This window comes from Typopeltis vanoorti, chromosome 25, assembly GCF_054136105.1.
Source record: "Typopeltis vanoorti isolate ZY-2024b chromosome 25, IOZ_Tvanoo_1.0, whole genome shotgun sequence".
Lineage (NCBI taxonomy): Eukaryota > Metazoa > Arthropoda > Arachnida > Uropygi > Thelyphonidae > Typopeltis > Typopeltis vanoorti.
The window spans coordinates 40,767,555-40,783,273 of NC_143573.1; the positions used below are offsets into that span (position 1 = coordinate 40,767,555).

A 15,719-nucleotide genomic window follows, 5' to 3' on the forward strand; every position below is an offset into this window, starting at 1 on the left:
GGAATGATCTGTGAGATACTTTACTAGTCTCCTTAAATTTTGCACTCTTATCCTTCATACACCACTTCTTGATTTGTTAGTAAGCCATCCTTTTATCCAAGATAAGAGTTTATAATCAAAATTCCATATCTTCAATCCTTTCTTTTAGGATTACACGGTGATCAGCATTCATTTTAAAAATTTTATGGAATTTACAACTGTGTCAAAAAAAACTTTTATTATCCCGACGTTTCGATCTTCACATCAAGATCATCATCTGGAGCGTACAGAAGTATATAGAACAAGCTGAGTTACATCATTAACTGTAAGCTAGAGAAACAATGATTTGATCACATGTTATTCTACTGGTGTGACCTCTGGTGAAAAAAAAAAAAATTAAAAATAAAATAATTTTTTTTTTTTTTTTTTTACATCAAGCTAAATTCTTTTTTTTACAATGACAGGAATAAACATTCTTTTAGATGGTTTTCTTTAAGAAACAATTGGTGTCCTATTTTTAGTATTACAATTAATATTTTTGATTTACAATACTGGATTTTCTACAATCCTGTTAATAGTTGTTCTTGGTGAGGAAGGTCGAATATATGCCTTCCATATGTTTGGAATTTTTAAACCATCACTGTTGTTCAGATTGGGGTGGTTGCTGATAATCTCGCAGGCTTCCTTGAATTTCCGTTCATACCATGTTCTAGTGTGATGTAGACAGCTGGTGGTTTTCCAGTCAATTCTGTGTAAGGTATTCATCAGGGCATGATCAGAAAGGCCAGCTTCACCATAATTATTATATTTAATGTGTCATTTATGTTCTTTTTGCCTAATAGGAATAGTGCATCCTGTTTCTCCTATATATGGTATGTTGCAAGTACAGTAAATTCTGTAAACTCTAGGGTGAGCTAGTGGAGGGAGTGGGTCTTTGGATGAGTTCAGTAAGTTTTTTAATTTTGCAGGAGGTTTAAAGGTGGCTTTGAGGTTGTACTTTTGTAGTACTCTGTTTATTTTGTCTGATATTCCTTTAATGTAAGGAATGGTTATAGTTTTACTGTAGTCTGGTTTGTCTTTGTTTTTTATTGTGGTTTTTCTAGAGAATTTTGTTTATAGTATCCGTTTTTTTGTAGATTATTACTGATAATTTTAAACTCGTCTTTCAGTGCCTGTTCACTGGAACAAATCGTCTGAGCTCTGTTTTTTAGTGTGTTGATGATATCTAGTTTTTGTGTTGGGTGGTGGCAGGAGTTTACGTGTATATATTGTTCCGTATGTGTCGGTTTTCGGTAAACAGTGAAGGAAAGATTGCCCGAGGGAAGATGAGTGACAAGTGTATCTAGAAACCGAAATGTGTTGTGTTTTTCAATTTCAATTGTGAACTGTATGCATTTGTGTTGTTTGTTTAGGTGGCTAAGGAATGTGTCTAATGTCTGGTGGCCATGGGACCAGATCGCAAAAACATCATCAACGTATCTAAGCCAGACTGTGGGTTTTAGAGGGGAGGAATCTAGGGCAAGTTGCTCAAAATGTTCCATGTAAAAGTTAGCAATGGGGGGGGGGGGGATAATGGCGAGCCCATGGCTGTGCCTTCTTCTTGTAAGTAGAAGGCGTTTTGCCAGACCGTAATACATGCGCAAAAAGCGCCGTGATATCTTGAGGGAATTTGTTTTGTAGGAGAAGGATTGTGTCATTGATTGGGACAATCGTAAAGAGGGCAGAGACGTCAAAACTGACTAATAAATCATCTTTTTCTAATGCAGTGTCTAATGCAAAGAAACAACAGGAGCCACCAATCACCCACAGGTATCAATAACATAATTAACCTATCTAACCACGCTCTAAACAAAGACAAAATCTCTATACTTAGCAAAGGTTTATATTTTGCTATAGCACCAAAAACGATAGACAAACTTGAAGTTATTTGTAATATGGAAAGAGGCCTAAGATTCATACCTAATAACATAGCAGACAAAATACGTATAGAAACTGCGAACATTTTAAACCATAACGAAACAATAATAAGCAACATAACTAAACACAAATTAACAGCGATAAAATCACTTAAAACAAATTCGAACATAGTAATAACCAGAGCCGATAAAGGAAATGCCACTGTCATTTTAAACCATACCACTTACATAGAAAAAATGAATCTGCTAGTCTCCGACAATGACACATACAAACTAGTTAACTACAACCCAACTAACAGAACAAAAAAACAAAACAGAGAAACTACTTAAATCAATTACCACATGGCCCGCAGATACAATCAACAAACCGTTCCCTCATTAAGCGCGCTCCCCTAGAATTTACGGGCTACCAAAAATTCATAAAGAAAACATCCCCGCTAAGACCTATCGTTGAAGGAATTGATAGCCCAACGTATCACTTAGCCAAAAAATTAGCGGCAACACTCAAGGAGTTGGTAGGTCATTCCCCCTTCTATATCAAAAACACACAACACTTCATAAACATCAAAGACACTGCATTAGAAAAAGATGATTTATTAGTCAGTTTTGACGTCTCTGTCCTCTTTACGAATGTCCCAATCAACGACACAATCCTTCTCCTACAAAACAAATTCCCTCCAGTCACAGCGCTTTTTGCGCATGTATTACGCTCGGGTTATTTTGTATGACAAAACGCCTTCTACTTACAAAAAGAAGGCACAGCCATGGGCTCGCCGTTATCCCCCCCTATTGCTAACTTTTACATGGAACATTTTGAGCAACTTGCCCGATTCCTCCCCTCTAAAACCCAAAGTCTGGCTTAGATACGTTGACAATGTTTTCGCGATCTGGTCCCATGGCTGCCAGACATTAGACACATTCCTTAGCCACCTAAACAAACAACACAAATGCATACAGTTCACAATTGAAATTGAAAAACACAACACACTTCCGTTTCTAGATACACTTGTCACACATCTTCCCTCAGGCAATCTTTCCTTCACTGTTTACCGAAAACCGACACATACGGGACAATATATACACAAACTCCTACCACCACCCAACACAAAAACTAGGTGTCATCAACACACTAAAAAACAGAGCTCAGACGATTTGTTCCAGTGAACAGGCACTGAAAGACGAGTTTAAAATTATCAGTAATAATCTACAAAAAAACGGATACTATAAACAAAATTCTCTACAAAACCACAATAAAAAACAAAGACAAACCAGACTACAGTAAAACTATAACCATTCCTTACATTAAAGGAATATCAGACAAAATAAACAGAGTACTACAAAAGTACAACCTCAAAGCCACCTTTAAACCTCCTGCAAAATTAAAAAACTTACTGAACTCATCCAAAGACCCACTCCCTCCACTAGCTCACCCTAGAGTTTACAGAATTTACTGTACTTGCAACATACCATATATAGGAGAAACAGGATGCACTATTCCTATTAGACAAAAAGAACATAAACGACACATTAAATATAATAATTATGGTGAAGCTGGCCTTTCTGATCATGCCCTGATGAATACCTTACACAGAATTGACTGGAAAACCACCAGCTGTCTACATCACACTAGAACATGGTATGAACGGAAATTCAAGGAAGCCTGCAAGATTATCAGCAACCACCCCAATCTGAACAACAATGATGGTTTAAAAATCCCAAACATATGGAAGGCATATATTCGACCTTCCTCACCAAGAACAACTATTAACAGGATTGTAGAAAATCCAGTATTGTAAATCAAAAATATTAATTGTAATACTAAAAATAGGACACCAATTGTTTCTGAAAGAAAACCATCTAAAAGAATGTTTATTCCTGTCATTGTAAAAATAGAATTTAGCTTGATGTAAATAAAAAAAAAAAAAAAAAAATATTTTATTTTATTTATTTATTTTTTTTTTTCACCAGAGGTCACGCCAGTAGAATAACGTGATCAAATCATTGTTTCTCTAGCTTACAGTTAATGATGTAACTCAGCTTGTTCTGTATACTTCTATATGCTCCAGATGATGATCTTGTTGTGAAGATCGAAACGTCGGGATAATAAAAAAGTTTTTTTTTTTTTTTTTTTTTTTTTAAACACGGTTGTAAATTCCATAAAATTTTTAAAATGAATCCATATCTTCAACTTACGCAACATCTTTCCATGCTATAAACTGTCAAAAGCTTAAGTAATGTCCAAACGTATCATGGTATATCCATCTCCCTTGTTTAACTCGACCATAACATTATAAAATACAACCAACTTGTTCACATGTATAACCTTTCCTTAGTAAATCAATGTTATTCATTGCTAAATATAAGATCTCTTTCAACCCATTTCTGTATGCAATCTTTTTGCAACTTTTCCAAAATTTTCATTACTGTTCCAGGGATACCAATAGTTAGACAAATCTTTGCATCAGCCTTGTACAATGGTATTACCATACATTCTTTTCACTCCAGTGGAATCTTTTCCCTGCTGAGACTTAAATTATGTAGCCAGTTCAGCTGAACATTATTATGATATCCATGCTGATATTCCATTGGTTTAATGCCAAATTCATATTCAGTTTATGCAACAACACTTCATACAACAGAGTTTCTTCATCCATTGAAAAGGTAGCACTGAATTCAATGCTGCAATGCCAGGTTGATAGCATTTAGCAAAATGAGCATGCATTAGTTAAGGAATCTATTTGGCACCTTCCACCTGCATACCATCCACATTCAAGAGTTATTCTTTTACTTGTAACATAATGACAAAATTCTTCTGGGTCCCCTTTAAGTTTGCAAAGCTCATTTCTTTTCATACTAACACTAATCTTTCCATACAATAAGTGCGACTCTTCTGGCCTGCATGTTATAATTTTCATAACTGATATTCTTATGCACATTGTATTCCTTCCACAACATCTTAAGAATCTCTTGCTTAATAATATTGCTCATCTATTTCACTGCTGCCCTATTTATTCTTCAAACTCTAGAGATACAGTAGGAAGTTTTTGGTATCGAGACTATATTGTAATATAAATAATGAGTTTATTAAAAATAAGCAATTAAAACCCGACAAGTTTCATGCGTCGTATGACTTGCATCATTAGGGGTAGTAGTACATAAGTTTTATGCAACAAAAGCTTATGATAAATTTTTTACACAACAAATGATAAATTTGTAACAAATTTATCAAAAACATCAAATATGTGTAATAAAATGTTAATAAGCTTTTGTTGTGTAAAACTTATGTACCACTAAATTTGATGGTGTAAGTCTTATGGTTGTATGGTTTTAATTGCTTATTTTTAAATAAACTCCTTATTTATATTACAATGTGGTCTGAATAATGAAAACTTCCCACAGAAACTAACATGTACATCTAAAGATATATGTCAATACTGCATCATTTAAACAGTTTTTTAAATATATCCTATGCACTGCTGATATCCTTCCCATCTAGTAACCAATACCATTGGAAAGAACCTAGTATGTTCCTCAGTTGGTCAATTTCTTACTTTGTAGTTCAGAATGTAACCTTTTCTGAATGGAAAAGCCCATATACTTAGGCACATCCCAGGTCAGTACAGTATGAACACTCACTAACTGGAGGATCAAACAGGACTGCAATGTTCTTCCCTTTCTATATGTGAGAGTGATCATAAGGTCTTCACCAGGGAGGTGGCTAAATGTGTGGAACTTTCAATTAAGACACGGTACATGTAAAATTACAGGGCTGATAAGTATGACAAGCTTAGGAGATTGCTTGTTCAGTGCCATGGCATGTAAAACTGCAAAGGCTGGATGTTGATAGTGCATGGAAAGTGGTAATGGCTGACTGCATACCTAGAGTTCAGATAGTAAATCAAGTGGGAGTTAAATGGATGAATAACACCATTAAGCTTGAGCTGCAAAGAAAGAAACAGAGGGAATTTAAAGAGAAAGGCGACCTGCAGGCACACGAAAAGTATAAAGCACAGGCCAGAAGGGTAGCCAGTGTGGTAAGAAAAGCAAAAGCAGATTATGAAAGGGAATTAGTAACGCAAGCTAAAGAGAATCCCAAACAGTTTTTTCGATATGTTGCAAGCAAAAGAAAAAATGTATACGGCAGAATGATTTTAAGTAATGCCGATGGTAGGGAGGTAACTGAATCAGTTGAAATAGTGGAATTACTGAGCACGCACTTCGCAAGGTGATATTGCAGGAATGAAGGAACCAATAGCTTGTACATGAATTGAGGTGAATGGAGGTGATTAGTATATTACAAAACCTTAATGTGAATACATCTGTGGGATTGGATGGTATACCAGCTTGGTTCTTACATGAAGCAGCAAAAGAATTGTCAGTGCCCTTGACCATTTTGTTTAAGTCTCAGGTCTGAGTTAGTCCCGAGGGGGTGGAAGGAGGAGAAAATAGTTCCATTGCATAAAGTAGGTTCCAAGACTGCTGTTGCAAATTACCAACCGATCAGCATATCAGCAGTCATTGTCAAGGTTTTGGAGAAAGTAGTCAAGAGAAAAATACTGGAATGGATAGATGATAATGGGATACTGTATGGGGGACAGCATGGTTTTGTGAAGGGTAGATCATGCCTCAGTAACTTGCTCACGTTTTATAACACAGTGACGGCTGAACTGGATAAGGGCAATGGGTTTACAGTGATACTGCTGAACCTTGTTAAGGCCTTTGACAGGATACCACATGGAACCCTAATCAGTAAACTGCAGCATATGAGGATGGATATAGGGTTGGTGAGATGGATAGGAGGGAGGTTGATGGAGGGATATCAGAGAATAGTTTATTCAGGAGTAGAGTTCAAAAGAAGGCCTGTGACTAGTGGTGTGCCGCAGGGTTCTATTTTTGGACCACTGCTGTTTATTTTGTTCATTAACGATATAGGAAAGGATCCGAGAGGAACTGTTCATTTGTTTGCTGATGATGCAAAGTTGGGTAGAGCAATAGTGAATCCACATGATGTCAAAATTTTGCAGGATGATTTGGATAGATTGGAAGACTGGGCTAAGGAGAATGGATGTCAGTTTAATGTGGCAAAGTGTAAGGTTATGCATTTTGGAGTGAAAAGAATAGCACCTAGAAAAGGAGATTAACGAGGCCAGGGATTTGGGAGTGTTGGTTGACAGGGAGTTGAAGTTTAGGGGGCACACTGCAAAAGTGGCTAAATCATCTCATCAGATCACTTGGTTATTAAAGAATTATTTGAAGAGCAGAGACAAGCAAGTTATTGTTCCTCTTTATCGAGCCTTGATAAGACCCCATCTTGACTACTGTGCCTAGATATGGGTGCGAGGGGTTCTTCTTGATGGGGAGGAGGTAGAGAGGATCTAGAGGCTAGTGACCAAGATGATAGCTGGTCTATGTAATGAACCTTATGAGAACAAGTTGAAGATCTGTGGGGTGCAGAAATTGGTTGATAGGCAGAAGAGGAGTGATATGATTGAGACATTCAAATTACTGAAAGGTTAATTCAGAGGAAATTTTTCAGAACAGGTCTGGTGGCAAGAGAACTACAGGTGATCCGTGGAAACTGGGCAAGAGTGTGGTTAGCAAAGGTGTTAGAACTAGGTATTTTGCTTGGAGAGTGGTGAACAAGTTGAATAAGCTGCCAGTGTCTGTTGTGGGTGCCATGACTGTAAGTGAGTTCAAAGCAGAGCATGATAGAGACTGTGTGGATGCTGAATAGTTGTTCTGAACATGATATTTAGGGCCTCCCTCGATGATATATTATTATTACGATATATTGTTATATATCGTAATAATAATATGGAAATTTGTTAAAAGTAGGAAATTTCTAGAAAATGTCCGGCATGCAACATAGCCAGACACACACAATTTATAGATTTTGTTTGTTTGTGTGCGTGCATGTGTAAAAGCAGATCTCCCAGTTGACATGGTGTAAAATAAAGGAAATCACAGGAAATAAACAAAACTGTGAAAAAGGAAAACAGAGAAAATTAAAAAATAAAATCAAAAGAAATAGAATAAAAGAAAATTGCAGGAAAGAACAAAGGAAGTGGTAACAAATATACACTGATGACAGGATTGGTAAGAATCATATATAAAGCACACAAAATGGCAACATGAAAAAGGTACAAATGTAAACAGTAATGGGAGGCAAAGAAAAGAACTAGAAAAGTATGAAATAGTGGTGTATGGTGGGTATTCCAAGTGGGTGTACTGTGGTAAGACATTATTAAAAAAAACTTACTTTATTAAGAAAAAAAAATCACTTCAATCCTGTATTTTCAAGATGCTATGTAAATTTGGAAGTGGCAGACTTTTTTTTTTTTTTTTAATACCTTCTTTGACAATTTTTAACTTGTCCTTATACGCATGATTTAAAGGAGTACACAAAATATCTTCACTGTTCCGAGTTGAGAAGGATAAAAATAAAAATGCCTGTTTACAAAAACAGCTGTCCAACAGGCATAACTATTAGACAGCTATTAGACTACTGACTAAAGCTATGCTAAATGTGTTATTAACAGCCCAAATACCTTTAATTTCTGTGAAATTTCAGTCAGTACAAATGTGCTGGTGAGTGTACTGCTTAGTCTTCACTCACGTTCAGTAGTTATAAATGCACACAGATGCTTTGTTGTGGACTCTGCATGGGAAATCTCATTACTCTCTCTTCACACATGACTAGTCAAGGCATGCTTTGAGGGTAGTATTCACCTTATCTGATTTACAGTCACATTGAGAAAGTCTTGATATTTTTAATGGCTCATGACTATTTCAAATAACTGCTCAAAAATGATTTCTTCAAGAATTTTCTAGTTGTGTGGCACACATCTAGCACACCCAAAATATGTTTCCTAATTATAAAAATGAAAACCACAATTCCATTTAAATTTCAAAATGTTACATTAGTTTAAATTAATGTCACTTACCTGAAATCTCACAATAAACTAAATAAGTGAGGGATCTGCTGATTAAAAGCAAAAATAAGCAGGACACATTAGTGGTCAGTCAACTTAGTCACCTTGCATTAATCAGCTCAAGGACAGGGGAAAACTGATAGACATAACTTGTGTCAATGTCAACTTGGTGATTAGACAGAGACAGAATGTTGTACAGCTTGCATAAATTGATACTGTTCTCTCACCATCATCAAATTCCTGCAATGTACCCTCAAAGGAGATGTACAGGATACAATAGTAATGATGTAAATTTTTTTTATGTAGCACTAACTTCCTATCTTCCTATTTCCAAATCATTGTTACCTGTCAAGACTCCAACATTATCAGATCTTATATTTCTATCTTCTAAAGCAGTTTTTAACCGTATCAATCTACTATATCTTGGTCTTTTTCCTGCCAACCTGGCAGAGAACACTTGTTTTGCTAATCTTTCCTCTCTTCCATTCTGTTTAAGTGGCCATATACCACCTTGAGATGAACTCTGCTAACAATGTTAAGTTCTTTCCTGATATCCTCTATTTTAATATGATATTGCCATTGATGCCATCTGTTTACACCTATAATCTTTCTCAAGACGCATATCTGTGGTCTCTAGTCTTTGGTCAAATGTTTTATTTCTAATCCAGCTCTCAGATCCATAAGTTAAAATGGATTTGAACACTGTCTTGTATACATCTAATTTAGTATTTTGACTAATTTCTCTCTTATTCCATATAAATTTATTCAGCTGACTTCCTACCATACCACCGTTGTTGATTCTGTTGTCTGTTTCCATATTTAATTTACCATCTTCACAACAATTGTGCCTAAGTAGCTGAAATGTTTCACTTGTTCTATAGATTCTCCATTCATGCAGTTGATACTTTCAATGCTTCTGCCTATTTTTATTATCTTTGTCTTGTTATTGCTGACCTTCATAGCATATCTATTAAAACAGTTATTCAGTTTAGTCAGGGAATATTGCACATTTCTAGCAGATTTATTTAGAAGTATAACATCTTCCGAATAAAGCAAAGAGCTGAGATTAACATTTCCTTCATAATGTAATCCATATAGATAATGAATAACAAAGGGGATAATGAACAACCTTGTCTGACACCAGATTTAACATTAAACCATCTTCCTGTACTTCCTTCTATTCTAATTGTTGACTTACAACTCAAAGATGAAGTATTGCTTGATATAATGCCCCATTAACAGCATATATTGTTTTGAATAGCTCAACTCTTGCCACCTTGTCATATGCCTTTTCCAGATTTACAAAACTTAAATACAGATCTTTGTTATATTCTTATAATTTATCAAATATTTGTTGTAAAGTGAAAATCTGATCCTGACAGCCTCTATTTGGTCTGAATCCAGCTTGTTCTTCACCAAGCTTCCCTTCCACAGTACTTCTCAACCATTTCTCAAGTATACTTGCATAAATCTTACCAGGAACACTCAGTAGGGAAACACTTCTTTCATTCTCACATTCAGTTTTATTTCCATTTTTATACATGGGTACTATGAGAGCCCTACTCCAATCATCTGGAATTCATCCTTCTGTCCAGGCCTTCTGATCTATGAAGTGCAGCCACTGTAAGACTTTTATACCTCTATACTTTTCTGGTCAAATATCATCTACTCCTGCTGCCTTTCCACATTTCAGGGCTTTGATAATTTTTTTTCTACTCAAGTATAGATATGCATTCCTGATTGCATGTCTGGTCAGTGTTTTTTTTACCACTGTGTTGTCAATGATTGTTTAATTTAGCCATTTTTCAAAGTAATTCCTCCATACTTCAAGGATATCTTTTTCTCTAGTTTTCATGTCACCTTTGTCATCTCTAATTCCTTTTACAGCACTCTTTCCTCCATTCCTAAGCTTCTTCAACAACCTCCAGAATATTTTGCCACCTTCTTGAAATTTATTTTCTATGTTCTTACCAAAGTCTTCCCATGACTTTTGTTTAGCTGGTTTTACAGTGTTTAGCTTTCTCACATTTGTCTATATTCTCCAAGAGTACAAGCTGACTTATTTGCTAGGAACTTTTGATATGCTTTAATCTTTTCCTTCACTGCCGCTTTAACTTCCTGTGTCCACCATGGAGTTCTGATTTTTCTATCCTTGCAGACAACGTCATCACATGCCTCTCTGACTAAATCAGTGTTTACTTCAGGGCTTGCCACTGATTCTCCAAGGTTTGGTTCTTGTTCTCAGACTCTTTCATTTTTTCTTGAATAATGTTTGTGTCTACAGTTCACATCTGAGAGTTGCTCAACTTTTATTCACTTTAAAACTTTCTTACATGTTGTTCTTTTCAATATGAAATTCATTTTTTATTCTGCTCAAGACTAAATGGTGATCACTTCGAATTTTAAATCCTCTGAACACTCTGGTGTCCTGCACCAGAGAGAAAACATCACTATTGACAATAACATAGTCAATGAGACTTTTCTTATACTGTTCTCTTAGAGGTTTAAAGACATATTGTGTAATCTACAGTATTAATTCAAAGTTTGCCATGAAATTTGTTTGAGTAGCAGCTCATTTGGCATTTGAAAGACTATCTTGCAATGTAAGAAATTCTAGAATTTTAGTTTTTGATCTAAATTTTCTATTTTAATCATAACATTTTTTTACTTTCTGCACACATTTACAATAGTTCATCATGAAGATTTCAGACATTAAACTAATGTAACCTTTCAAAATATAGTGATTCCAGATTTTTAGAAGTGCATGGTCATCTAACTTATACTTTGATCTGACAAACCTACTCTAAAGATCAAGCTTTATTTTTTCAAGCCATTTCTAAAAAGCAGTGGTAGTCTTATAATAGGCAATGAAACTGATATCAGAAAAATATTCATTCTTGCAATGGGATTGAAAACCTAGACTGTTGGCTGAGGAGTAAAGGCTTTGTTCAAATTGGTCACAAAATAAATAACTGATTCTTCTAAAATATTTTTTTTTAGAAGAATCAGAATATGCTAGTTACACTACTTCTCTGAGGAAACAACTATACAAAGCAAAATACTAAATTTACTTACCTATAGCATGCTAGTAGTATGTTCCCTGCCAATGATAATAAGCCTATTGCTATAGTGATTGGCATAATCTTAGAAAGGGCTATACCAAATTCTTGCTGAGTGAAGGCTATAAATACAAATCGCAAGTTGCAATAACATGAATTTTTTTAAAAGGCTAATTTCAAATTATAAACATTACAACATTCCTAGTTTTATTTAACCAATTTTCTGTTATTATGTTCCACTAAAATGCTTAAGAATATTAAATTTTGTCAATCATCCCTTATACATGCACATACAAACAAAAGCCATGGGATAGCCTCTCCTCTCCTCAAACTTTCCAACTGCAACAAATGAGATTATATAACGGGCAAATGTATATGCAAATATTACAATTATATCATAAATTCCGTTTGTGAAGAAAATATATTACTTTATCAATTTAGTATTCTGGGTCCTCAAATGACACTAAGCCCAAAATACGGCTAGATAGACAAAATATTGCTTGATAGAAGCAGACGCTCTTTGAGAAGGCTGTTATCTCAACTTACTCTCAAATGCATCTTAGAGAATCTATATTTGGAGGTGCTACAGTCTTTTACTAGCTAGAAGACAATTTACTTGAGAAATTATTTTTATGAAATTATTTTTATGCTTTTTATATGTCTCTGGCATATAAAAAGCATAAAAAGAAATATGTCATGACTTTTTGCAGAGAAGCAGTAGCCCATCATCAGATGGCAAGGGGCAAGGCACAAAACAAAAACCTGGAATGTGAAACAACGGAAATCTGTATGGTAAGAGACAACTAATTCACACTAATGCTCACGTAGTCTGGACATGTGTAATTAAGGATGATACCTGCAAAATACTTTTCATTAAGTGTACTGAATCAACGAAGTTTGGAGATGACAGTGAAATAACTGGATTGTTTCTTATGTGTGAATTAGGTGAATAGAATGTCAGCTAGATCCTCCACTGATGTTCTGGACAACTGTATTCTACATTATAATAAATCTAGTTTAATCCTTTATCCAAGTGTAAGCAAACAAAGTTTGCACCTGAAAATATCTTCAGGACTGAGGTAAGATGGTACATCCTTTGGCAACTCATAGCAAAGGTGGATCAAGCTCTCATCACCCCTTGTCTAAGTATCTCCCATCATGCAAAGCACATCTCCTTGCAGACATGTATACTGCCATGAATTAAGGGAGGGGCCACTACCCAGACCGGTTTCGACCTTTATTGAGGTCTCGTCAGTGGGAGGCAGACCCAGAGTGGTGATACTAAGCCAGAAGCAATGGAGAGGTCATATACGAGTTAACAACCAGTGTACCCCCTTATTATTAAATTACTCCGAATTTAGAGAAAGATGTTGGAAGTTTATTTTGCACTTGGTTAGACTATAATAAATTTAGTTTAATCCTTTATCCAGGTGTAAGTAAACAAAGTTTGGGCATGAAAATATCTTCAGAACTGAGGTAAGGTGGTACATCCCTAGACAATTCGCAGCAAAGGTGGATCAAGCTCTCATCACTCCTTGTCTCAGTATCTCAAGCACATCTCCTTGCAGACATGTATACTGCTATGAATTAAGGGAAGTGCCACTACCCAGACTGTTTCAACTTTCATTGAGGTCTCGTCAGTGGGAGGCAGACCCAGAGTGGTGATACTAAGCCAGAAGCATTGGAGAGGGCATCCCTTGTACCACCTTACCTTAGTCCTGAAGATATTTTCAGGCCCAAACTTTGTTTGCTTACACTTGGATAAAGAATTAAACTAAATTTATTATAGTCTAACCAAGTGAAAAATAAACTTCCAACATCTTTCTCCAAATCGAGAGTATTTTAATAATAAGTGGGTACACCAGTTGTTAACTTGTATAGGTAAATATGAGATCTCCATTGCTTCTGGCTTAGTATAACCCACAGGAAGACATTTGACCTTTAGTCATGTCCAAATCATATGCGGGGGTGGTAAGAACTCAGACTCCATCGCAAGAGCAAACAAGCTCCAAACTCACATCAGCTCTAACCTCTTTGCTTGCAACAATGCTGCATGAATTCAGCAAAGCAAGCACCTCATCATCTTCCAGAAAGATGATTTTATCAAGAAACTCAATCCATATTAACAGCTCTCTATAATGTTTAAAAAATTCAAACCAAATTCCCTCATGATAACAGCATGGAATGCAAATGGCTTAACAAATAAAATCCTTGAGCTGCAAGAATTCACAAAGAGATACAATCCAGACATAATACTGATCAGTGAATCCCACCTCAGACCATCACACAACCCAAGACTAGGTGGTCATATTCTACATAGGACAGACAGACTTAACTCTAGTGGAGGCAGCACAGCTATTTTTATTAAAAAATTATTTCAGCCACAACGCATTGACCAGCCCCAAACTTTAAACCTTGAAGTGACAGGTGTAGAAGTGCACACAAATAATGCAGGCAAACTCTAAATCTATGCAGCGTACAATCCTTCCAGCATTCCACTATTGACAACAGACATGGCTCCATGGATTCCATAATTATAGCAGGAGACCTCAACTTCAAACATACGGCTTGGTTCAGTTCGTCAATCAACTCCAAAGGCCATATCTTATTCAACCCATCAATAGTAGCTGGACCCACTGAGACCACCCACTATAGCCCATCAGGAAGTTCTGATGTATTAGACATAGTTATCCTCAGGAACATCAGATATCATTACCAGCTGGAGGCATTAGAAGAGCTTAACTTAGATCATAATCCCATCCTGCTCAAGCTAAGACTCCAGGACCAGCTCTCTCCCCATCATTCTTTCTTAGCATGGGACAAGTTCTCTAAGGTTCTCCCAGTCCACATCGGCCCTCCCCCTGTCATCCGCAAAAAAGAAGACATGGACCCAGCTGTAAGCAATTTAACTAGGCAAATCTGCATAGCAATAGCATCAGTCACTCAAACCACTGTCTTCCACATATCCAACTGGATCCCAGAAGAGATATCACAACAAACTAGAGCTCCGCAGGACAAAACAACCTTAAACAACCTGAACAGACAGGTTCGAGAAGCCCTCCAGATACACAGGAATTCCAAATGGGAATCCAAACTCATGGAAATCAACTCAGAAGATAACTCCATGTGGAAATTTATAAAATCTCTTCATACCAAAAGACAATCCCTTCCCCCTATGAAAATCAATCTTGGAATTGCACACTCAGATGAAGAAAAAGTAGAAGTCCTAATTGACAATCTGGAAAAACAATGCAGCCCATCTTATAAAAACTTAAATATTTATAGGATTTATACTTTAATATTTATATAAGCCCTCGCCTAGCAATCACTAGACTCCAAGGAAGTATCAATGTACTAGAAAACTGGTTCACCAACTGGAGGATTCAGGTGAATCCCAACAAAAGCTCAGCTATGATGTTCTCTAGAAGAAAGGTCTACATTAAAGAAGACATCTTGCTCTCTGGTCAAAAGATTCCGTGACAATCAGAAACCAAATACCTTGGGGTATTACTAGGACAAGAAACTCCTTTTTAGCAAACACATCAATTGCATTGGCTTCAAGACTTCTAAAGTCATTGCTCAGCTCTACCCAATGATCAACTGCAAGAGTAAACTGAACTTACAAAATAAATTACTACTTTACCGTATGGTCATATGTCCAGTCATTACCTAGGCCTCACCAGCATGGAGCCGCACCTCACAATCAAACATTTCAAAACTACAAAGAATCCAAAATAAATGCCTGATGATGATCCTGGATGCCCTGTGGTTTATCAGAAATTTACAGATTCATCGTGAAACTGGCATTCCATACATTTCCTCCCTTCTCCACA

At 36.1% G+C, this 15,719-nt stretch overlaps 1 protein-coding gene across 1 annotated transcript in view; it reads right to left on the reverse strand.

The window, feature by feature from the left end:
* Window positions 1-15,719, reverse strand: part of LOC150092681 (lipase maturation factor 2-like) — a 332,985-nt gene that overhangs the window by 115,826 nt on the left and 201,440 nt on the right. The window contains exon 9 of the mRNA XM_090414594.1: window positions 11,903-12,008. Coding sequence (XP_090270720.1) covers window positions 11,903-12,008 — 106 coding nt within the window. The remainder of the gene's footprint in view (window positions 1-11,902; window positions 12,009-15,719) is intronic.